A 26,122-nucleotide genomic window follows, 5' to 3' on the forward strand; every position below is an offset into this window, starting at 1 on the left:
CTCATCTGACTTGGTTTAACACCTTGATTTTCACCTAACTGCTCTAAGAAATCTGGTTGCCTGCATTTTACAAGGTCGCCTGCTGAGCTTTCTTATCACTGTAAGCGTATCTCAATACCACATTCCTTTCCTCTAAACAATGTAACTCTACAAAAACAACATTTCTATTTCCACACTACTGATGTGAAATTACTCCACATTTAGAGTGATTGAAGTCTCTTCAAGACTGTATGGATGAGCAAGTCTTACAGTATTACATCCCTGCTCCTCCTTCAGCATAGTGGATTTTGCAGTAAATCTGGCACTGCAATGTTGCAAAGTAATCATTACAAGACAAGGCTTAGCCCTTAACTCAAAAGACACAACCTTAGACAGAAAACTGAAATGAATGCTTTTAAACTCTAGTACTACTCCTCTTGGACTATTTAGAATATAATTGAAATGTCAGCACAAAAAAACTGTTAAAGCTAGAAAAGTGCACTGCGTGTAAGTAGTCAGTGCACATCTGCGGTATTCAGCACCAATATTCAAGCAACAATGCTCTAGTTTGTGTATTTTCTTAGATTTTTAGTATCTGTTGGGAAATAACAGCATGGATAACAGTATAATGAATGCAAAGCCTGTTCAGGTATGTTGTTGCATACTTTAAGGCTTGTCCTAATCTTCAAGAGCCTTCCTACCCTGCAAGGTTTCGTAAATAGGAAATCAAGAAAACTTACTGAAATATTCATGATTTTGTAGCTTGTGTGATTTACCCTCCTTTGTGGTGGATGTGAATATAAATCTTTATTCTGCATCTTTAAATCAGAGTTAGCAGGCTGCATCTTTGCTCAAATATAGCCCAAACACTTCCAACACAGGTATGCTCTGGAGTCTGCCTTTACAAGACTCGTCTTTTACGTACAGCACAGCCCTTGGCTTGCTATCTGAGGGGAGACAATTCTGATTTATCCTGTCAGGAAAGCCGGCTGCGGGCTGGGAGACCCTGGCGTGTGCACCCCCCTCGCAAGCTCCCCGCGCCCGGCCGGTTGACCTGGCCGCCGGCTGCGAGGGGGCCCCGCGCCCCTCGCCCTGCGGGGCCCGTGCGGGCGGCGACCGGGCGCAGGGGCACGGGGCTCGGGGCTCCGGGCTCGGGCGCCCCCTGTCCGCAGCAGCGGCTCCGGGCGAGCCCCGTGCCCGCTCCCCCGTCCCGGCCGCCGCCGCCGCCGCCACCGCCTCCTTTCGGGGCGGGCCCTGGAGCCGCCTGTAGGCGTTTGCGGGGGAGAAGGGAAGATGGTGGCCGCTTCCTCCGCGGGCGGGAGCGGCGGCGGCGGCTCCGGCTGCTCCTGAGGCGGCAGGAGCGGGGCGAGGCTCCGCGACCCTCGGGGCGGCTGCGGGCAGGTGAGCGGCCGCGGGGGGAGAGGGGAGGCAGGGCCGGGCCGGGCCGGGCCGGGCCGGGCCGGGCCGGGCCGGGCAGCGGGGCAGGAGGAGGGCAGGCGGGGGGCAGGGGGCCTGACAGGCGGCGGGACGGAGCGAAGCGGAGCGGAGCCGGCGCCGTGCCCGCCTTGCACCGGCCGCGCAGCGGGGAGCGCCCTGCCCGGCCCGGCCCGGCCCCACAGCCCCTTCCCTCGCCCCTCGCTCCGGGGTTTTCCTCCTCGGCGGAGGGGAAGGGAAGGGAAGGGCCGGGCAGGGCAGGGCAGGGCAGGGCAGGAGGCGCGGAGCCTTCCCCCAGCCCCGGCGAGGGCTCGGCTCCCTCCTCCTGCCCCGGCAGCGCTTCTGCGCCGCGGCCAGACATTGCACCGCGCAGGGCGGGGAGGGCGGGGGCGTGTTCTCGGCTCTTTTTTTTTTTATTATTATTATTATTTTTTTATTATTATTATTTTTTTCTCCTGTTAAAACCCTCGCTCTTATCCCCGATTCCCGTGTTCCCCCTCGGCCGGCCGCCCGTCCCTCGGGACCGTGCCCGGCCCTCGCCCCGGCGGGGCGGCGGCGCCGCGGGGAGGGCGCAGGTGGCCGGCGGCGCAGGTGAGCGCCCCGCGGGCACCTCCCGCCCTTCCTTTGCCCCATTTTTTTTTTTTTTTTTCCCCCCTTCCCCGGGCACCCCCCGGCTCTGTGCGCGGGGCCGAGCTGTAAGGAGGGCAGCGCAGCGGCGTGGGGGCTGCCCGCTGCCCTGCGCCGACATGGAGGCGGGCGGCGCCATGGCTGGCAGGCGGGCACCGCGTCATGGCGGGAGCGGCGCGGCCGGGGGGGCCCCGCGGCTTGGCGCTGCCTCAGCGCCGGCCGGGGGCAGCGGGGACAGGCCGCCCGCGGGGCTGTCCGCGGCTCGCAGCCTGAGCCAGGCGCCTGTCAGCGCCAAGCGTCCCCTTCCCAAAGGTTCAAGCACCGCTTCACGTGTCGTTGATGCGTCTGCCGCAGAAGGGGCTCAGAACCCGGGCAGAAGTAGGGGAGCGCACACCGGGCGTTGGCGCGAGGCGATCTTCGAGGGCCCTGCCAAGCCAGGCCGCTCCGAGATCAAATGCCTGGGCTGCGGGGATCTGCTGCTCCGGGGATCCGCTGTGGTCAAGCGTATCCGAACGCGGGCTGTTGCGCTGGCTCCAAACTTAACGCCCGTGGCTAAGCTTTTAGCCCTGCCACACCAGGGCTTAGCTTGTAAACAAACAGCGTGTTCGATTTGACCGCCTCTCTGCTTTTTTCCCCTCTCAGCTGCATCCGTGTGACTTCTGAGGGACTAGTATTCCCCTCTATTTGTAGTATTTTCTGGGCTTATTGTGACTTATAGCTCATCAAGCTAAATCTGAGCCTGCAGATGTTGCTAAAAAGAAAGCTATTTGCTTTTAATTACCTCTGATAGCTCTTTTCTTGTGTTTACCAAATTCAAGGTTAGTGAAAGTTTCTGCATCCCTCTTTTAAATGTAGTATGCCAGAAGTTAAGGGAGTAAACATTCTCTGTGCTTTAGGGGAAAAAATAATGATGGAATGCAAATTACCTCATATGTGTTTGGAAAATGACAATTTGTACTTTTTCTGAAGGCCATTATAACCAAACTTAAGTGACTAACGAGACTAGCGCATATATTTCAAATGCTTGTCTCAAAGAACACAAAACACACACACACGCGCACACACAAAATCCTGTTAGATAGCATATACTTTTATTATGTATGATGACTGTAAGTCTTTTTAATAAGTTCTTCAATAATGGGCTGGCTGGCTGCTTTTTACCATTCCAGTGGTAAAAATCTGATATGCTGGTAATGCATTCTGTCTTGAGTCGTTGTAGTGGTTTAACCCGGCCGGCAGCTCAACACCACACAGCCGTTCACTCACCCTCCTTCTCTGGGATGGGGGAGAGAAATGGGAAAGTGAAGCCCGTGAGTTGAGATAAAGACAGTTTAATAAGACAGGAAAATAATAATAACAATAGTGATGATAGTACTAAGAATAATAATGTGTACAAACAAGTGATGCACAATGCAATTGCTCACCACCCATTGACTGATGCCCAGCCTATCCCTGAGCAGCTGGCCCTCCCACCCCGGCTAGCCACCCCTGTGTATTGTTCAGCATGACCCCAGATGGTATGGAATACCCCTTTGGCCAGTTTGGGTCAGCTGTGCTGGGTCTGTCCCCTCCCAGCTCGTGCTGCACCCCCAGCCTGCCCACTGGCAGGACAGAGCAAGAAGCTGAAACATCCTTGGCTTGGTGTAAGCACTGCTCTACAACAATTAAAACATCGGGGTGTTATCAGCACTCTTCTCATCCTAAGCCAAAACATAGCACCCTAGCAGCTAGTAGGAGGAAAATTAACTGTATCCTAACTGAAACCAGGACAGTAGTACAATGGAAGAATCCAGGAGGGAAACCAATATACGATACTTCAGATATCTATGTTAAAATGGTTACTAGCACGCATAGCAGTAATAGCTGTAAAAATAACAAGAATTGCATTTTCTTTTAATTGGCTTCTAAATTAAGATGGACATTTTCTTAAATATAAATGGATAAGGATAACATTACATTCGACTGTTTCTTCTTAGGTTAAGGTTGGTTAAAGTAACTGTAATGAGATCTTGGGCCATGCACATTTGTTTTCTTGCTTGAGTGTTTGAATAATCAAAGGTTGTGTATTGGATTTCTTTCTGATTAACTCTTGTAATCTCTTATGAGTGAAGATGTTTCCTTCTGTGCTAACCATCTAACTTGATCAAAATTGGGATATACAAGTAACAATATGGATAGCATCCCTCTCATTCAACATGTATGAATTTTCATAGCGAGTAGCAGTGGCACGTATTGTTGAAATACAGTGCTTGGAACAGAATCTGTATAAATGTGGTCTTTCTTTGGTCTGTCTTTGACCACTGGAGAAGTGTGTTTGGAGTTCAGCCTTGGTATGCTTTAAGGACAAGTAAGTTCCAAAGGTAGCTTTGATGTGCAGATCTGTGTTTGTTTAAATATAAAGAAGGAATAAAGTCTTAGCAGAATGAGGTGGGAAAGGTATAATTGCCAAACATTCAAGAGGAAGTTAAGGTAGTCTTTTGACTGTCATGTAAAAGATAGCCTCTCTTATTCGTAGAGTTTACAGATAAATTTCAGTGGCAGCTACAAGCATAGAGCATTCAGTATGTGTGTAAACTTTAATGTCGTTGGTAGTCTATATATTGTTCTCACATTGCAGGGCCTCCTTTCCTGTTGCAGTCAGTTCTGAGTGGAAAAAGGCAGCAAAAAGCATCTGTAACCTCTAACTTGGCTTCTTTTTTGTTCAGAGGTAATTTGTGCTGTAGAAATTTGGCTGGTGGAACTTTTTTTTTTCTTGTGTTTGCTTGTCAACCTGAAGCATGTCACTGTCTTGAATGATATTCAAGATACTCAACATCTTGGTGTGGACAAGCTCTAAAAATGGGGTTCACAGTCATGTTATTAAGTTGCCTCCTATGCGAATTGCCACGTAGTTGTCCATTACTGCTTAATCATATTTGTAAAATGAGAATCACTTTGCTACACTGCAGCACAAGACCTGCTTTCCTCATATAGTGCTTATGTGAGACTGCAAACTGAAGTCTTTGGACTTTGATCTACTTCTTAGCTTCCGTCTTGCTACAAAAATCATCCCCCTCACAAACTCTGATATGCAAAATTCTTGTCCTTGGTTATATAAAAATGTGATGCTGCTTTTTTCCTGTGTGGTAAAGAATTACTGTTGCTGGAAAAAATCCATTTGTGTGATGAGAATGACCATGCTTTGTTTTTGCAAAGTCGTGGAGCTGAAGGCTGACATTGGCTTCTGTGCAAACAGTTGTTAGAGCCTGAAAAGGTGAGTTCAAGACAGTTTCTGGGCTGTGAAATAGGTTCTGGTGGAGTGGGACTGCTTGTTGTTTAGTTATTCTTGTGACTACCTCTGTCATAAAATATGTGCATGCGAACATATTCTCAGGTTTTAGGAATACACTGGGGCATACGTTCCAAAGTGGGATAGAGCAGAAGGCTGAGGCTTGGTTAATATCTTGCTGTACTCCTGTGTTTCTCTTAAATGTTCTTCAAGGGTGTATCTGGGGTCCTGATGTTTACCGTCGGCTTTGGCATACAGGAAACTTAAAGATGTTTTTTAGAGTACCAAAGATTATAATGCTATTCTTTGCTTATGCATGTGACTCTTTTTTGAATAGTAAAGAGTAACAATCTCAGGGTTGTTGGTACAGAGAACAAGAAAAATATACCTACAGTTTGATGAATAAGATTGGCTTGCATCTCATGAAACATTCCTTTTACTTTGTTTCAGTTAAATACATTGAGGCAATTCTGCCGGACTCTTCTTTGGCCTGTCTTCATTTTGCGACATTACAGTTCCTTTCCTTTGCTCTCAAAAACGTCTCTAAAGAGACTTGATGCTTTTCAAACATCAACCAAAAGCCTGTGCTTTTCTGTTTAAAAGATGTTACAAATAGTGTAAATCAGGGATTGACTTGCAAATTAAGCTGTTCAACTCTGGCAGCAAAAGCTGAGTTTACAATTACAAGTCTCCAAAGTAGTTGAAGCTTTCTTCCTCTTGAAATGAAAGTGTTTTCCAGTTCTGAACGAATTGCAGCTCTACTACAAAAAATAGCTGTTTTTCACTAGCAAGGCAAAGAACCCCATGTTTTTTTCTTTCTCCCCAGACTTACTCATTTCAGTGATAGCTTTTGCCTTTCTAATTAATTACAGTCTTTGATCAGTAACGCTTAAGCTGAAGTCCAGTCACTGATGCATTCTTCAGTGCTCCTCTTCCCCTTTGCGAGTCCTTCGCGTTGGGGCATTGTGTTACTGGTGAAAGCAAAACTTCCCTCCTAACCCAGCGGTGCTATTCCTGGTGTCACATAGCATGGCTCTAGCCTTCTTTGTTGTTCTTTGGGGAAGAAACTAGATTCTCACCCAGATAAGAAACCTGATGTAGGTTTCAATCTTGCAAGTAAGGTGTCTTCCTGTCTTGTCTCTATAATGTGGAAACTCTTTCTGCTATAAGAAGATGTAAAAATGTGGTTGAATGTAGGGAAGAGTACAACAACTAGAGAGCAGTTAGGAGCAGCATGTGATGAAAAAGACATTCAAGCACTTAATGTTTCAGGAAAATCAAGAAATCGAGGCAAACTATATCTAGATGTTTAAGCCTTGAAATTTCTGCAGGATGTCTGTCTTCATCTCATAGAGACTTACAGAAAGGAAACATAAGGCAAACTGCTGAGTCACAGCAACAGGTAGTTCAGTCAGTTACTCTAATCATTGAATGGGGCTATTGCAAAATCTGCAAACAGGTGTGGCCAGTTTTTTCGATAGTTGATCGACCAGCCATCCTTGGAAGTAACTGCAGCAGCTTGACTAGATCAGGGAAAAATTTAGACCAATGTCTTCGTTTTCTTTACGTTTTGAGTTCTTCCAATTACATTTTGAGTGTAACTGGCCGTAATGAATTTGAGTAGTGAATGACCCTAATGAGAATATAAACTGACGGATATCTGCATGTAAGTGGCAGAAAATTGTTGTGCTTGAAGGTAGTGTGAACCCAGCTATACTGAGTTTTGTGTGTGTGTTTTGTTTTCTTTTTGAAAGCACAGATGATATCTTTTCCAAGATTCCTAAAGTGATTGAAAGTATGCTGTATGTTTACCAGATGAAATCCCTACAAGGGTATGGGTAGCCTGAGAAATGTTTCATGCACGTAAAGGATGTATCTTACAACTGTTAAGTTTTTGAAGACACTGAGGATGTGACTAAAGAGAGGAATATTTAAAGAAGTATATTTTAGGTTAGGGAGACCCATCTTTCTTGTCTCCTTTCTTCCTCTGCTGTTCACAGCTTACTTCTTAGGGAACAATTTCTAGTATAAGCTTCACTGTAGCTGCTCTGAATTATCCTTTGAAGCTTCTCTTTCCAGGTCCTGTAGAAGGAACTTAGGAAAGCTAACCATTTGAGGTCAGGTTTTCTTTTCTGAACAGGTCCCAGAAACATCTACAAATTAAAATTTGGATATAGCAGGAGGAGGAAGAATAAAGTCACTTGCTTGAAAGCTTTCTAAATCATGATCCACTGTGATGTATAGATGTGGTTTGTTAATGAACTGAGTAGAATTTTAAAATGTTTTACTGGCGCATTATGCCTCATCCAGGTTTGTTTGCAGTTCTGAATATTAGAGGGTAAGCAGGACATAAAAGGGAGAACTTCCTAACTGCATAAGTATGTGACTGTTTTCTCAGAGTTCTGATTAAACCAGATAAAGCAAGTCTACCAGTCACCCATACAACGTTAATTTGACTCTTGAAGTTGATCCTCGCAGTTAAACTCATCAGTGAAAGACTAGACTTTTTTCTGACCTTAAAATTATGCATAATCTTGGGGATGCATTCTTACTGAACTTTTTATTTTTATTTTTTTATTTCTCTTGGTTTTACCTTAGGCTTGAAGTAGTCATTCTCACTATCTTTTTTTGTTGTTGTTGTTTGTTTGTTCTCTGGATAAAATAGGAGAAGAGCATCATTAATGTCTTCTATACTAATAAACTACATAAGCAAACTCGAAGCCTTACTGGTACAAGAAAATCACAAGTCATAAGTAGAAACAAGCTTTGCAAACAAAAAATTGGTTTTGCTGACGGTGGTGTACCTGCTCTGGGGCTTATACTATAATACCTGTATGTCTCTGAAAATAATTTTTTTTTTTTTTTTTTTTCACTTCTGGCTACGCTGGTACAACTCTTCTAGGGAAAAACTAAGCCATTAGCATTAGGCTTAATAAACGAAGGAGAAAGTTGTGCAGGAATAGGTAATCCAAAGAGTTTCTGTTTTCAAAAAACACCTAGTGTGTGCCTCATGCTTTCTTTAAAAAGGCAGTGTCTTTTTCAAACCGTGGTATATATACTTTTGCTGTAGATGTCATCTTGTAAGATAATTACATGTGAAGGCCTTAAGTTCCTTTGGATTATGATGACTCATTCACCATGAATGTAATGACTAATGTGACATTTCAGTTTAATTTAAAGAAAACAGAAGAAATGCTGCGCATAGTCATTTTTATAGTTTTTATCCTTTCTTCTGTGAGATTCACAGTACACGTATGTTGTTTGCACTGTTAACCTCAAAACCTTTGCTTCTTAATCTCTCTGAACTAAGTGATTCTGTTTGGAGGGAAAAAAAATCTATAAATAAGTTGTTCCTCTAACTTTAGACTGCTTTTCTAGCTGTAGAACCAGATGATGAACAAATCTGAGAAAGAAAATTATACTTTGAGCCTCAAATGCCTTTTGTCTCTTGAACCTTTTAAAAAATCTCATCCTGAACTGGTATGCTTGCTTGACAGAAGTGAAAATTCTTTGTTGGCATTGGAGGTATTTTACCTGTGCTGTAAAGGCCCCAAAGCTTGAAAAGTGGCCTACAATACTTGAGACAAACTTGATGGATCATACTGCTGGTGATCTATCTATCTGTATATTTATTTATTTTCCCCTTCACTTAAAAAACAAACAAACAAACAAAAAACTATGGTGTTATTCGGCAGTGTATTTTGTTCAGTGGTTATTGACTTTGTCTTGAACAGAAATCTCTGAGTTGCAGAAGAAAACATTTTTCAGGTTTTGCTGTGAACATTTAGTCATCCTACCCAGCTTTTTTTAATCCTTGAGGAGTTTTCACACCTCTGTTCTATGTGTTGACTTTCCTCTAAGGGAAGACGACTGGATTGAACATCTGCATTAAAATACTTTGCTTTTGAGTTGTTCAGGTTGTTAAGTTCAAAGTTACTGCAGATGACTCTATCTGTGTTCCTTTTTTGTCAGTGCTCAGTGTTGGTGCTGCCTGCACCCTGTCAAAAAATGACAGAGCGAGAAGAAAAAAAAAAAAAAAATCTCAGAATTGAAAGCATTAAAACAGTGTTACTGAGGTCTGTGTGATTTCCTTTCTTTTGAGCGGGGACTGAAATGCTCTCACTATGTAACTGTTGGCCAACCTGTGTCTTACTGCAGACAGTAATACGTTAAATAACTGCATGGTGGATTTTGCAAAGTGAGAAATTCTGAATTTCAGTCCACCCTGAATGTAGCCTCATGCCTGTGTGTATGCCACTGTAACCAGGCATTGGCTTTAGTGATGGGTCTGTGCTGTTGTGTGAGTTGTGCGGGGAAATAAATCTTGGGAAAGGTTGTCTGTTTGAATTTTTTATCAGCCTTGAGAAAAACAAGAAAGAGATTGGTTCTCTAAATTGAATTTGACCTTTCCAAGATGATTTAATTAGAAATACAAATGCTGGCAATAGTAAATTACATCCACAATTGCCGTAGCCTTCTTTAGGAAACAAAACAGATTTTTTTCTTTCTAAGGGGACATGCTTCCTTTCTTCTTAATGTGTTACTAAACCACTTACTACATAAAAACATGCACGAACAGCATTCTAAATAGGAGTGCATATGTTAACATAAGCACTTTAAAGACAAGTTCATAATTTAAACTTTGACAGAAATAGCTATTTCAAATAGGGTAATAACAATAGTATGAGGGGCACAACAGGATTAAACAGTAAATCCACGCTGTGCACAATAGAGTATGACTTAATAACCAACTTTGCTTTCAGAATCCTATCATATGTAACTTCTAGGTTCTCTGAATGGATATTTTCCAGATTTTTAGACAGATACGTTGGATACTGCTTGTAATGTTGGCTGATTTATTTTAAAGTTATCTTTTCTTCCCTGATCTTTGTGTGTGTTGGTATATTCTTTGTAAGATCCAACTTAAGCAATCTTACTTTTTTAAAGTCTGTATAAAATCACTTTCCTGTAGATGTCTTGCCTGAGAACTCTACCACTGAGTAATACAGCATAGGTATTTTGATTGTTAGATAATAATATTACAAGGAAAGTCAAAATATGTGTAATCAACCTACACATTTACTTGCCGTTGTTTGAATGATAGGATTTAATGACAGAAAGAATCTCAGTTTGCTGTTCTTCAACAGCTTTTTTTTTTTTTTTAATTGCTTGAGGGAAATATTTACTGATACATTCATCTGTGCAAGTAGTAGCATCTTTCTAATACATAATCTTTCACAACTGTTTTCTTCAGGAGTTTGTATAATAAACAGCATCATTTCAAAACTCTAATAATCTTGCATTTGCGACATGCTCAGGCTTTAAAGGATTCAAATACTCTGTTTTCTTGAGTATATGCTCAGGAATATAACTGAGCACAACAAGAAACAAGGATTAGTAACTAAGGGCTTTCAAGAGATGGAAGTCTACATTTATTAAAATATATTGCAGAATTCAGAAAGGGGGAAAAGATTTTTTTGGTTTTGTGGTAGAAATTAGATGTTTTTGTTGCCTCACAAGTGACTGATCATTTTAGCATAAAAGAAATGAGAAAATATGCATCGGATTTTCCATAGAATAACTTTCTTGACTGTGAATAAAAATTACTTTTGTCAGAATGAACTTTGGTAATATTTTCATGTTTATTCTGGAGAATGAGTTACAGTCGTAATGAAGAGTTTGAGTCACTTCTAATGTATGCTTTGAAGGTACGCATTTTACTTGATGACTTTTATTTGTAAACGTTTTTCCATTTCCATACTTTTAATATTGAGATCCCTTTCATATCTGCTGGGTGGCTTTGGTCCCTTTCATCTGGCCTTTGGAGTTTTGGAGTGCGGCTGCATGGATCTTCTCGTGAATATCCTTCAAAATAAGTTAGAAAAAGCATGAGAGGCAACTGTTGCCTGTTACTGTACTTCCTGAGGTTGCCGTGATCGGTTTTTTTTTACTATCATTTATCTAGGAATATGTTAAATATTAAACGAAGGGCTTATCTTCAGGAGGTTTTGATACAACGTTTGACAATGCAGGAAGCAGTTCTGAAAACTGAAGGCACACGATTTCAGGCATTACACGCCTGCCTAAGCTTTTCACGCTGTGTGTTTGTAGTAAGTTCATTACCTCAGCCACTTCACAGGTCACCTTGCAGAGGAGTCGCTCTGAGGCCTAGCTCATACTCCTTCCGCGCTTGCTGCAGATGTGCTGGTGCAAACCCTCACTGCAAAACCATGCTGCAGATCAAGATTATGATATGGCTGGTGCTGCATGAAGAACAGAAAGACACTTCCTCCACTGGGCTCCTTACTGCTGAAGCATAAAACAAAAGACATGAATATTCTAACTTCTATCAAGCATGTGGTTTGGGCCTTTTCAAGCCATCTTGGCAAAAGAGTGTTTCTTAATGAGGAATTGGCAAGAGGATTAAAAGACAGACTTTCTGAAGTGTTAATAAACTCCTGCCAAGCTTGAAAAGCAGCAGAGAAAGAATGAAAATGCTGACGTGAAACTGAGTGATTTGAGGCTGCCGTCAAAGGCCAAATAGAAATGTGAGTCATCCTCTTGATAACTGGGGGTGTTTAGTGGGGTGGGGATAGGCTCTGAAGCTCTGAAAGTGTGGACGAAGGAGCTTGTGTTTGACGCGATAAAGATGTCAGAGGAGAGATCGAGAGAGAAGAATGACAGTCTACAGCCTCCTGCAGCATTTTTTCCCCAAAAGATAAAAACGAGGAAACCAGTGTTCCTTCAAAGCCAGTGAAAGAGACACGCTAGGTCTGTGGAGCCCTGTTTATGGAGATTTCAAGAAGCATTTGGTTGATTGTGTTGTGGACCATTAGCAGAAATGAAATTGAAGGATGATTCTGGCAAAATAGTTCCAATGCTAATACTTAACTTTCAAGTGCCTGGTAAACAGAACTTGTGGGTGACCTCTGAGATGCTTTTGAAACAGAACATCTTTTCCTCTCTCCTTTCGAGTTCTCAAAAACAAAATGCAGTCCAGCCCTGCCCGCTCAGAGGAAAAAAAAAAAAAAAAAAGGCCCAAGAAGCTACCAGAAAAACAGTCTAGGAGATTTTGGGCTCCCAGAGGGCACTTAACCACTGGACTATTGTCTCTTGACTTTTTCTTTACTGTTTTATTTTTGTTTCAGGCTACTATATTTGGCTTTGCTCCAGCAGAGTTTCCAATTACAGAAAGCCTTCTCTAACAAAGAATGTTTCCAGGGCTGCAGATGTTTCAGTCATTACATAAAACTGAGCATGGCTAACCTTTAAAGCTTGCAACTGGGCAGTAAGTACATTTTATAATGTACTTTTCTTGCTCTGAGAACTAGCATTGTTATCTTTCTTATTAATCTTCTTATAATATTTTTATTAATAATTTTTTCTTTTGGACTCTTTCTGCCCAGTGTCTGGAGTAGTTATTTTCTGCTACATTAAAGAACAGTTTGGATACAACACTGATAAAACAAGATGAGACTGGTTTATTAAATGAGTATAGCTGAACTGCTTGCTGATTATCATTCTTCCCTTCTCACATCTTTTCCATTTCTGCTTTCTGTCCTTGGCAATAGATCTTCATTTACTGGTACCAAACTTGCTTTCATTGATTCCAGCTGTTTCTCTTCCAGTCCCTGTAGGTCACTTCAGAATTTGTGTTTTGGCCTCGCAGTCTGTAACCACTCCAATTTTTATACCACTGGACAACTTGGAATTACTGTGCAATAGAAAAAATGAACTATAGAGTATGGCAGAGAGAGACTGGTGTAGGTTTTGTTTCTTACTGCCCCAATCCTCCCCGTCAAAGTAAGATGTTTCTGAGTGGCATTTTCACGCTTGTGACCGTCCTGGGTCACAGGATCTGTTAACTGAGTGTCATTTTCAGTCAGTTGTAATTCATAAATAGCTGTTCAAGCTGTTACTGCACAACTTCACTTTGAAAGCATTGCTGTGTTTGACACAAGCTTATATATCATAATATCATTGGCTCACAGTTTTGCAGCAACAGTAACTGGTTTTGCTGGCAATCTCAAAAAAAAAAATCTGACTAAAAACACAGTTAAAAAAATGTGATGTTTTTATTTCAAATATAATGTTTTCAGTAGTTTATTTTTGTCTCGACAGAGTAATTCCAATTTATTAAAGTTGAAAATTTGTGACTAGCTCCCTCTCTTGATTATTTTTGTTAAAGCAATCCAAGGAATTGCACGTAGGACAGGAAAATAAAAATCCAAGGAAAATTCAAGGTAATTAAGAACAATAATATATTTTGTTCAAGGGTAAAATTATTTTAAATGGTTTCTATTTAGTCCTAAAACAGGCCAGAAAAGCTATTAGACTTCTCAATAATAAAATTGATGCTTCAGTGGCAGAATATATATGCCTCACAAAACTAGCGAGTTAGGTAATTATCACTTATTACACTAGTGGATTTACAAAACTAAGTTCATTTCCTCACCATCCCTTCTTCATATGATGCACGCTGTTCTCTCATTTCAAGCCAAGCTTGAAACTGAAAAAGAAAAACTACATTGCAAGAGTAGAGGCACCTGTTTCCCATTATACAAGTGGAGTATTTTCTGCTAGTGGTGCTCATGAAAATGTCAGTAATAGCCAGAGATACCAAATGCCTGCCCCAGTGAAGTTTTAAAGAATTGTTGATGTCTATAGCCATCTTAAATGTTATGAAAACTAAAAGTGTGGAAAAAATATATATATATTTTCCCCACCTGTGGTGTTTTAACCTTTGGTCTTTGGGTTTTAAGAATGTCTGCTAATTTGGTGCTGGGTTTTTGTGTTTCATCAAGTTGTAAAGTGCAGTTTATTTTCTAGTATTTCAGAAGCTTCACACAAAAGGGGTTTTGTTTTCAAACATCCAGTTTGCAGAACTATGTTGCTTAACTTATTTCTAGAAGTGAGGGTGGGGAGAGAAGACAGGTTTGATCTAATTGTTTCTAGGCTTGGTGCCTTTGTTTCCATAGGATTTTTTTTTTTACAAGAGGTGGTTTGATGTGATTTTTCTGTTATCTTCATAGTGTAATGCCCTAATCTACTTTGAAGGCATTAGAAGACTTTCCTGTCAAGTTGATTGCATTTGTTTTATGCCTGAATTTTATACATGGAAAACAATCGGGTACACAAACAGCTAGTATGAAGTTAACTTTTGTTCTCCTTTGAATATGTTCAAACTTCCAGCAATCTAGCATAAAAAGCCATTGTTTATTACTTGCGGTACCAGACCTGGACCCAACTTGTTTTCTGGGTGAAGTTCAATTACCTGATAAAAGGCCATGCCATAAGAATAGTTCATTAAATGGACATGCCTTTTGTCTTTCACCTTGTCCTTAAATTTGCTTTTCATTTTAACATAGACTTCTATGAGATAATCAGCTTGTAGCTTGTAAGGTCCTTCAGTTGTGCAACCATTACATTCTCAAATGTTTACTTGAAAACTGTTATGAAGGAATGGCCCGCTATTTGCATATGTGCATGTTCAGACCCAGTCTCGGGTGACATGCAACCATTCTTGTTCCACAGCTGGTTCTGTTAAGACAGGTAGAAGTGGGGCATTGCATGTCTACAGAGTTATTTTTGCAACTCTAGATTTTTAAACGATCTTGCGATTTAATCAAGAGACTGCAACTGCTGTTACATTTCATGATTTATGACAATGTGTTATGCATTCCAAAAAAAGAGTCTTTAAATGCACATCTAGGAAGTATTTTTCTTCTGTTGCAGATTGTATGCAGCTAATAAGCAGTGGACTACATTTTTTTTTTCTGTTTTAGTCCTGGTCGGTATTAATGGTATGCTGTGTTACTTTACCTTTTGTTGTTAATAGACGTGGTGTGTCCTTAACGTATAGTAAAGTGTGCTTCAAAGAACTGATAGAGACATGTCTGTACGATTTCCCTATGTGTTGCTAATGACATTTAAGTGTTTGATAACACTGCATCATTCAGGATGAACTAGTTCAACATTGTTTAATATTCCAGTTTTGCTTTGTAGTAGTATTAAACCATCATCTGTGATGCACGTGTAAGGCCTGATTTATGTTGTCAAACTTGTACCAAACTTGAATGTATGGGCTGGAGTTGTATAGGGAAATGGTTTAGTGGGGACTGTTAGCGTTAGGTCAGAGGTTGGACTCGATGACCTTCAGGTCTCTTCCAACCTAGAAAATTCTGTGATTCTGTGAAATGGGCTTGCTTGGAAGTGGCGAAGTATGGACTAGCATGCTGATGTGAGTGATATTAGTGAAGATATGTTGGGATGGACAAACAGCAGGAATGCAAGCTCTTCGGAACTTGTGTATACTCCAGTACGTTCTGGGTCTTACACTGCAGCATTGGTGACTCTTTGCATATGTTGCTTACACTTAAGGCTTACATGGGTACATCCGTGTGCTAAAATCACATCTGTATTTTGTGTTAAAAAAAAAAAATAAAAATCCAAACAAGTTTTGATTGCCAAGCATAGTCCATGATTACATTCCTGTTTGCTTTTCCAAGTGACTTTGATTATTAGCTCCTGCCTCTTAAAATCCAGTTAAAGAAAGACTAAATCTGAGGCACATAAAACAAAAGCAATCATTCTCTTTTCTTGAATACAGTTAACAATAAGAACTGCCTTCACTGTATGCTTTCTGGGGTTATGAAATACAACTAGGGAATAGTTTAAAAAACAGAAGAAAGCAGTACTGTTGGTGCAATATTGTGTTGTCAATGCAATATTGTTGATGCAATTACACCTCTGTGAAGTTCTAAAAAAAAAATAATAATTGTATTTATAGTATTAGTACACACTTTATAAGCAATGGTAGTTTCAGTCCTTTCACAACTGTATTGCTATTTTTTTTTTTTTAATTTTATTTTTTAATAAATGGCCGTAGAGATAAAACTCCTAGGTGTCCAAATCCTCGCTGGCGGTCAAACTTGCTAAGTTCAGGCCCTAAGGTTCTAACTTCTCCTGTCCAAAGTAACTTCTTCACACAAATATTGCCAACCCTTTATCTTTACAGCTGCTGTGAAATATTACTTAAAGATTTTGGCATTTGAAATGGAGGAGCAGGGGAAAGCTGAAGGGTTAGTGCATCCTAGCTGTACCTCTTTTCCATTTTCAGTTCTAGAGTAGCTGTTGCCACTTTACTTCAAGAAGAGTGGTTGTCTTGCTGATTACATATTTAAACTCCCTAATGTGTGTGTTTGCTGTGTAAGGCTTTTAATGTGAATCAGGAACATTACCAAAGTGACTCTTTAAAAGAAATTCTGGACTAGTTGCTGTAGTATAAAGCTGAAATTTAAGAAGCATCAGTGAAGATTCTTTTATACAAATGGGAAACAAATTGTTCTTCCTGTTCCGTAGCAATTACTCTCAGCACAAGATAAAAGAAATCGCTGTATGAGTAAAGAAGAATAACCAGATCTCTCCCCCTTCTGTACTACAGCAAGGAGCATTTCTTTTTGAATGTTCATAAAGGTAAATAAACTGCCCATATCTTTTCTCCCTACTGATTAGTACACTGGAAATAATGGAGAAGTTACAAGAATAAAGACTTGGTTACATAGCTTAAGCTCTATACCGGGTAATTGGTTGTTTATGGTAGTCTTTGTGTGGTCTATGAAGATTTGCCTAGTGCAGTGGTTGAAAAAGCATACTAAATTTTCTCTCGTACTTGGATTGTAGCCAGCAAATTTTCCAAGTGTTGCAGATGACCTCCTGACACGCTGCCTTGTATCCAACCACTAGAGTCTCTGTCTTTTAAATTAGTTTAGTGAATTCAGTATCCTGATCTTTCTTGATCTTTAAGCCAGCTCATTTTAGGAACAAATCCAGAGGATAGAATGTGCGTGCATTTTTCTTCTAACTTGTTTACTGCCAATAGCCAAGTATAATTCGTTTACACGACAGAGCATTTGTGTAGAAGTCCTGAGCTGTGTTTAACATCTATGCTTAAAACTCTTAATTGTGTAGGCTGATTGCCTTCAAAATCTGTCTTTCAACCACAGTCCACAAAAAATGCTGAAGTTATTCTAGAGTCTGGAATGAAACTTATTTCCTTTGCAGTCTTGTTACAAAAATATTTTCTGTTTTGAGGAAACTATGCCATCTTTCATAAGTTCTTCAGTCATTTACAATTGAGTAAATTGTAAATAGTAAGCAGTTTCCACTCATTGTGGTTCTTGGAGACTGGTAGCGTCTGAAAGAAGATAGAAGTAAATAGATTGCAAAGTTGCGTTAGTCATTTATCACTTGCAGAAATATCTTTAAACTTTCAATTCTTTGACCATCGGTTCATCAGTATTTTCATTTAATGACATTTCTGGACTTTGATTATATTGAAAATAGGCTGAAAAGCTGTCATTTTGTTTTTGTGATTTAGAATCGTAGAATATGCTGAGTCAGAAGGGATCCACAGGGATCCTCGAGCCCAATTCCTGGCTTCACACAGGACCACCCAAAAATCAGACCATGTGTCAGAGCAGTGTCCAAACGCTTCTGGAAGCCCAGCAGGCTCAGTGCCTTGACCGCTGCCCTGGGGAGCCTGTCCCAGGGCCCGACCACCCTCTCAGTGAAGGACCTTTCCCTAACACCCGTCTGAATGTCCCCTGATGCAGCTTCATGCTGTTTAGGGTCAAGAATATCGCAGTTATGGCTCTTCATGTGGGTGATGAAGGGAAAGGTGGTAGGTTTGGGGAAAGATTTGGTCTATCTTACAAGTCTTCAGCTTTTTCAAAGATGTGTTAATTAACAGAAGTACAATGCATTAGTAAGCAGTGAATTGAGTTTTTCGGTTGCTGGAAGATTTGCATGTGCCTTTTCTCTAAAACTCTTTTCTCTCAGATGTTAGGCTCTTACTAATCTGATTTCATTTATTCCTAGGGGACAACTGCTTTGAATTTTGAAACAGAGTTTTATAAAACAGAGTTCAACTTAATTTCATAGGCTTTTTACTGAGTACAAAATAAACTTTGGAAGAAAATTTAAAATTCAGTTTGTGTTTATTATACATAGTAATTTTTCTAGGGAGGTAATAGTGTTCTCAGAAAAGAGTAAACAAGGGGCTTTTAACACCACTTTGTTTTTCCATGTTTTTGCCATTGTTTTCCATCCAACACCAAGATATTACCAAGGTATCTTTTATTTATTTATTTATGTATTGTTTTGCAGAGGAATGGGATGTCAATAAAAATGGCTAGATATTTAGGGTTACAAGTTTTCCTGTTGGCCTTGCGTGAGTAAGTTTCTGTACATCACAGTACTGGTAGTGGACAGCATCTTTTGAAATTTCAGTGGGGAAAAGTTGTCACGATTCTACAATATTTATGATAAAGGGTCCTTTGCAAGTATGTTTGTTTCCTTGTCAATTGAGAGTAGTGTTCCTGCCAATTCTTGTGTGAAGTATTACAAAAATACTGGAAAACAGCAGTGAATTCATCTTGCTGCCATACAAGTCATACTTTTTTTTCCCTGCAGTTCAGAAAGCAAAATATTCTCAGACTAACTGAAGCCTGCTGAAGATCTGTTCCTGTTTGTTTTGGTGGCTGTCTGGTAGTTTGTAGCTTAGCATGTATTTACATTTATACAATCTTGCATTTAAGAAGATGGCCATGGCTTAATTAAGAGCTATATATTCAAGGTCTCATTTGAGAGATCCTGTTGCTTTAAATCTCTCTGAAATAGGATAATATGTTCTGGAAGAGCTGTGTTGTAGTGCTTATTTGAAACTTTACTTATCCTCGTGGAAAAGGAAAGGAACTGCTGTGAGCGTCTCAGAACATTTTGGAAAACTCCCCCAGTGTTGTGCTGACACAAGAGGCTTCTCTTTCTCAGCTGAATTGTCTGGTGACTGACGTCTACCTGCCACATGTTACAGAGAGTTTCTGTGAACTAAAACATAACTATGGCTAAGAGAAAAATACAAATTCGTACTGAGGTGTGTGAACTTGGAGTGGGTAGTAAAAGACTGGATCACTTTAACAACAATTTTGTTTTTAGTAAAACCCTTTAGATGATGCCAACCGTTTTGCTATTTTTAGCATCATGTTCCAGTAATTTGGTATCACTTATGTCAAGTGCAACCAGTACTTTCCACAGTATGAGATGTTCTGGCACGGCACTTGCCCTTCTTTTAAGGGGAGCAGGGAGAGGTTGGTTTATTTCCTTATTTATTTTTATAAATCTATGAACAAGTCCAAGCATCTGAGAGGTGAACTGAAATATCTTAGACTGCACAGTTTTATGATTAATCCAGTGCAAGTCCGTGCTGTTGCTGAAAGGGGCATTACGCTGCTGTTTGTGCTGACATGGTGAGTCACTGGAGAGCTGCTCTGGTTGTACCCTAAGCAGTCTTTGCCTCGTTAGTGTTCAGCCAGAGTAGTTCTTGTTCCAGTTCATTTTTGGTTGCACAAACTCTGGTTCTGGTCGAAAGTAAAGGTGGGAGTGAGCAGTAGCAGTATGAGGAGAGATTTTTTTAATGGAAGCACTAATTTACGTGAGATTAAACTGAAGCCATTAATCCCCCTATTTCATGATGATTTACTTACCTGTAAAGAGCTTTTTCATTGATTTAACGTTGTTTATGTTGGTAAGAAGGATAAACTGTTCTGAGTTGTGCAGTTGAAAGTCATTCAGAGGCTTAACAAGGAGTTATGGCTTTTGAGTCATCTTATTGTTCTTCAGGAGACCCAGGCAGAGAACAGTTGGTGAGATTGAACACACCACATTGTTCCTGTTGATTACACATCCATGTATTTATATGGATAAGTGTCTATATATTTATTTATTTATTGACCAGAGAACTCAGTCATGTTAGTGCTGTACCATGGCTTTCCCGTTTTCAGGGTGGTCAAACACTTTTGTGTCTCTTCCCAGGATGTGTGTTTATGGATTATCCTGTAAAAGCTGTTAACCAAAGTGTTTAGAGAATACTGAGTCAATGTGAGAATTACTGTGGGAAAATATTACAGAAGAGAAGTCTTATAAGGTGTGTAGGCTTCATTCTTTTAGATGGATTTGAAAAGTTGTAATTTCAACGTTAGCCAAAAATTGAGTTACTCACAGTATAGATGTACTTTAAATTTGCATGAATATGAATGTCTTATCCCCCCCTTCATCTTGTTCTACAGCACCTTGCAATATAGTGGTTGGTGCCTTATATGTGTATTCTTATGCTAACATTTCTTAGTAAACATGCAGGATGAATAACTCATTTTTTTTTAATTTTTTTTCTACAGCTGTCCAATCAATGCTTTTGATAACAAGCTCTAGAAATCTTGTAAACTGCAAAGAGGAAAGATACCTTTCCTATATGACTTCAGCAAGAACAGAGTAGGAACTGGAGGAGAAGGCACGTTGCAAAGAATAGGTTTATACTCTCTTCCTCAAACCACCTTTCTGCTAATGGAGGCTAGTGTTTCTGCAGTTATCAGAGCAGTAAGGATATTTTAAATATGAGACAGTTCTCATTTTTGATGCACTTAATGAGTAATATTCATGGACCACAACTCCTTGGCAGCTAGGACCTTGGAGTTGTGGCAGACTTGTTTTCAAAGAAGAAAGCCAAGACTTCTGGTCTTGTTTACCTGTATAGATGGGATCCCCAGAAATCTGGTGACAGAAATTGGGGCATCTAAAAGAAGGTGTCCCCCGCCTCACCGAAGGGGTATGGCATTATTCAGGTTTTTGCTTGGCAGCTGTTATTTAAATAATTCTCAGTCGGCTTTTAAAAGGATATTTATTTCATGAAATCCAATACTTGTAATTGTATTTGTGAAATTTAAATATAGTCTGTCAGCCACTTCTGCTGTTAAGAGAAAATTCTATTGCCTATTTTAAAATCAGATGCTTAGTGAACATCCCTGGGTGTTGGGAGAACTCTTTCCAGATCTGGAATGTGCAGCTGAGCAATGATGTGTACAGCTTGATCTGCTGATGAAATGTGGGTTTGGATGTGTGATTTCTGTAAATGATTTCCAGATGTTATACTTGACAGCTGAATGTCTCAAGACTGTGCTGTTAGGTCTAAATTATGAAACAAAATGGATGAAATGTGCAGATGATAAACTAGTAAGCATATACTTTGAATTGTTCTGTCTTCTGAAGGGGAGGGGAAAAAAAGGCAAGATTCTGTAGTCAAATTACTCGCAAAGTAATGCCAGAAAAATAGAGATGCTTTTAGTTGGGGGTATGTGAATTAATTTAAGGCCTGTGAAGAGCTTGAATGGTCTAATAGGTAATGCCAAGCAATTTTCTGTGTAGCTGCTGTGTTAGGAACTTCGAAGGAAGAAACTTAGGAACTTAATGTTATTCTTGCCAAAACGTGTCTGTTATGGCACTTCAACTGGAATCTAATAAATTACAAAGTTATCTTTTTGAGCAGCATAAAGTAAAGTTTGTTTTGGATTTCCCTACAGTTTTCTTGAAATCTCTAAAGCCTATATGGAATTTTTTGATTTGCTGAACCTTCTTTAAATGTTTCAAATTCTGATACTTGTTTAGGGACGGGATTTACCTTGAAAGCAGACTATTTGATCTCTTTCTCTTTGTTTTCTCCAGGAAGTACTGGCATAACCATGATAGAAGACAAAGGTCCACGAGTGGCTGACTATTTTGTAGTGGCAGGGCTCACTGATACAGATACTGCAACTCTCCTGGACCAAGAAATAAGCCGCCAGGAAACAAAGTCAACTGGTCCAAAGGCTCCAATTACTGACATTGCTGTGATCATTAAATCAGCTGGTGAAACTGTCCCAGAGGGATATACCTGTGTCGAAGCTACCCCTACAGCCCTTCAAGCCAACCTAAACTATGGAAGTCTTAAGAGTCCTGAACTTTTTCTCTGCTACAAGAGAGGCCGTGACAAACCACCTCTTACTGACATTGGGTGAGACTTTTGTAACTATACTTCAATAACGTAACTACTCCTTCAGTAATGATCAAATCTTATTCTTCACAGATGATGCTGAAAACAGATGTCAGAAAGCTTCTGAAAGCATATGCATTTTGAATATATACTGTTTATTGTGTTTATGTCCATGTAGCATTTTCATTTTGAAATAAGTTCAAAAAACATGTCAGTCTTCTGGTGAACTTGCTTTTTAGAAGGAATTAGTGTTTTAGATTAAAATTATACAGTATTGTTTTAGCTTAAAAAGATATTATGGAGAAAATCAAATATGAGAAATCAAGTTCTCTGCTGCAGTTTTATGAAAGGTAAGAAAATAGTACAAAATTGATGTATAGAAATGGTATAGTTCAAACCCCAAACTGTAATGTTTCATCTGGAAACGATGACTTGAGAAGGCAACTAAAATACTGTCATGTGAAATTCACTTCAAGGTGATTGATAGATGCCACTTAAAAATTGTAGAACATTGAAATAAAGATCTAGAAATTATCCATTTACCAAGGATCTTGTAGCCTGCATTACTATCAGATCGCAGTATTTTTGAGGTTGCTTACAAGTTCTGACATGATTGTCTGCAAACGCTTGATTGATTATGTAGTCTCTTGACAACTCTAATCAGATGTGTATTCCAGAAACCACATTTTTTTGTCTGATGCGTAAGTTTCTGAAGAGTTACTAATACTGTATTTGAAAACCTGAAATATATTTTACTGTATTGCAACAACATGTCCATGGTATTTATAAATTCCATGAAATTACTTAACATTTTCTTGTGATTACCTGCAATAATTATTAATGATTATACTCTCATAACCAATAAATCAAAACCTTTTTGTCCTTCTCCAGAAATGTGACCATTTTTTTCCATGAAGTCTAAAGCAGAACTTGTGGTTTAATTTGGTAAACTTTCAGTGTGGACTTTCAGAATGGAGAAATCTGTTTGTTACTTATCTCCAAAACTTCTTTAATTCTGAAATTGCAGTCTTTTATGCCCATTTCTAGAGTGTCTGAGACTGCTTTTTGCAACTTGCAATAGCTGAAGACTTTTTCCTCTCTTTTTTTTTAAAAAAAAAAAAAAAAAAAAAAAGATTTAGTCTTTCCATTATAAAGCTATATTTTTTTTTTCCTATAGAATTTGGTAACTCTTAGCTCTGAAATCAGTACTAGCAGTAGAGCTGATCTGAATATAAATTTTCTGTCTCTTGTTTTCTTGAGATGTCAACAATTTTCCATATTATCTTACATGTGTGCTTGGCTGCAAGTTGCTGCTGCAATTGCTTTTGGCAAAGTAATTTTGGGAACATCTGTGTCTCTGTAAATAGTTTTGGAGGTATATAGCTTAATAAACTTGGACATTTGTTGAAGTCAGATGAATATACCTGAGGCTTTATCAAATTAATATATCTGTATAGTTTCTTTATTGAAAAATGAGAATTTAGACTGGTAAGCTGTAGAAAATAATAATAATTAAAAAAAGCAGAGCGGATGTGACTGAGTGGTGTGGTTGGTCATTAAGAGTACTGGAAGTTTAGTGCCTAATAAATGACGGAGGACCTTGAAGCTCTGAACTAATTTTATTACTTACAGAATAGTGGGTTAAATATAAGTATTCAGGAGCAAGATCAAAAAAATCCCCCAAAATCTTGAGGCACTGAAGATTATACTTTGTGATACTAGCATCTTGAGGTAATTCTCCATCTGTAACAACTCATGAAGCACTGCAGTGTTGTTTGACCTGCTTATATAGAACCGTTACTTCTCTGGATTGGATGAGGATGATGTAGAATTGCTGGATAAAAAGAAAACAGAAGATGGGGGAGGGAGGGATCATGACTTCTACAATCATGGTAAACTATGAAAGGTGTGTGGTTTTCCTTATTAAATAAGCACTGAAAAGTAAAGTAAAGAATATGCCTGTACCAAACCTGTAAGTTTACTTAATTTCATTTGTAAGTTTAAGCATGTCAAGCACAACGCCTACATGCTCTGCTTTTGACCTCCAGTATATGAATGCCAGCTGACAAGTAGAGTCAAGTCTGGAAAAAACTAGTAGTGAAATCATAGTGATGAAATAAGTTATGTGATGAGATCTGTGATCTGAGGATCATGGTTCGAGTTGTATAATTAACCTCATATATTCCAATTTCATTTCATCTGGGCTGTCTAAGCTGTGTTCTAATACTCTTCAGTGAAACAGTGATTTTAAAGTAGTTGTTTTCCATGCGTGTGACTGAAACTGCAAGATAACAGTTATAATGAGATTTGAACGTGTAGTTTCAGCAAGCTATTATGAACTTTGTCATGTAATTCAAGGTTTTAACATGAGGAAAAATTAGTAGAGGGGTAATTCCTAAAAGTGATACTTAAACCAGTAGTCTCCAGCATATGCCTTTATGGAAGGGACTCTGCTAGTGCATGTGTGTTTTCATGTCCCCCTGAACTTTACAATGGATGCTGGAATTGGTTTCACAGGGAATATCTGATAAGCGAAACAGGGAAATAGTTGACTGACTATGAGCTTCCTGGGCAGATACACTGTTTTAAATGATGGGTGGAAAACTGTTGTGTTTGGCAAGTAGCATTTATTCTATATTTTGTTTTACACAGATCTAGTTAGGGTGTTATACCTAACAAATAATGGCAGGCTTTTCTCTCTGAGCAATGATGCGTATGAATGTTTTTCCCATGCTGCTCCTGCTGTTTTGCAACTACATTCAAGAGATAGTTGGAGCAAACTTTTTTGTAAACTTCAGTATGTTCAAATAAATGTGGAGTTTGGGCAAGAGAGTTAGTATAAGCAAGGCAAATGTACAGTCTGAAAGCTAATTTCTTCTGTTCTCTAATACTTGTTTTTTAATTTAAAAAAAAATGTGTGAAATGATGTTTTAACATTGAACCTTAAGTATCCATTAAGTCAGCTGACATGCTGAATGGATATAGTAAGTAGAGGAAGATTATATCCCTTAAAAGGGTCAAATCCATAGTTAGATGCTGTTTATATGTATACATATATCATAGAATGGTTTGGATTCGAAGGGACCTTAGTGAAGCCATGTTGGCTGTCATCAATCCTCCTTATTTTCCATGTGCCTTTGCAGAGTTTCCAGGAGGATCTGCTCCATTGTCTTGCCAGGCACAGAGGTGAGACTGACTGGCCTATATATGTATATATACAAACAAATTTTATGTAAATGTTACATATACTGCTTTAATACAACTACTTATAAAATAACATATGAATATAAATGTAAGTGCTTACATTAAATCTACACTTATGGTATTACATAGAAAATATACAAGTCATAGTTGTAAATAAATGTGTTTATAGGTTAATATGTATCTTTACAGCAGAGTTATCTTGCAGTTTAAGTATTCAAATAATTATTGATAAATGTATGTATATATATTTTTTTCAGGGCTATTTTTAGGGAAACAGGTTAAACAAATGCTGTTTGGAGGAAGGGGGAAGATGAGAGTGTGCTCCACTGATTCTGTCATTTTTCTTGTGTTCTGTGTTTCTGTGCCTTCTACCCTCTTTCACTCCTATCCCCAGACCTTCCTATTCTTCTGCTGGTTCTTAAGCTGAAGGACCTGTAAGCTGGTAGTGAATTCCTGTTGCAGCTGCTCACGTGCACACAGTTAAACTGTGTGCCATTCCTCTGAATGTTGCATTTGCTGTGGTTGTTTTTTAGTTGGGAGAATAAAGGTTTGATCCTAGGATAATGATCCCTAAGATCCTTTTCATATGTATAGCTCTAAAATTCAGTACTTTAAGCTTATATGCCTGTAAATAATTCAGCTACTAGTCATTCTGTTACTTTCTTTCCAAATAGTTGTTGCCTCTTCTGGAATGTCAGGAAAAATGCTATTTGAGATTTGCTTCAGTTTAGGTGCAGTGGGACTTTGCA

At 39.5% G+C, this 26,122-nt stretch overlaps 1 protein-coding gene across 2 annotated transcripts in view; it reads left to right on the top strand.

Annotated features, from left to right (window-relative positions):
• The first annotated feature begins 1,231 nt into the window (after positions 1 to 1,231).
• DENND4C (DENN domain containing 4C) overlaps positions 1,232 to 26,122 on the top strand; it is a 67,408-nt gene continuing 42,517 nt past the window's right edge. The window contains exons 1-2 of one of the 2 annotated variants that reach the window (XM_084504904.1): positions 1,232 to 1,380; positions 21,863 to 22,190. In XM_084504904.1, coding sequence (XP_084361030.1) covers positions 21,880 to 22,190 — 311 coding nt within the window. In that variant the 5' untranslated portion in view covers positions 1,232 to 1,380; positions 21,863 to 21,879. The remainder of the gene's footprint in view (positions 1,381 to 21,862; positions 22,191 to 26,122) is intronic. The other variant, XM_084504903.1, reaches the window with a different exon arrangement.

Source organism: Aythya ferina (assembly GCF_964211825.1).
Source record: "Aythya ferina genome assembly, chromosome: Z".
Lineage (NCBI taxonomy): Eukaryota > Metazoa > Chordata > Aves > Anseriformes > Anatidae > Aythya > Aythya ferina.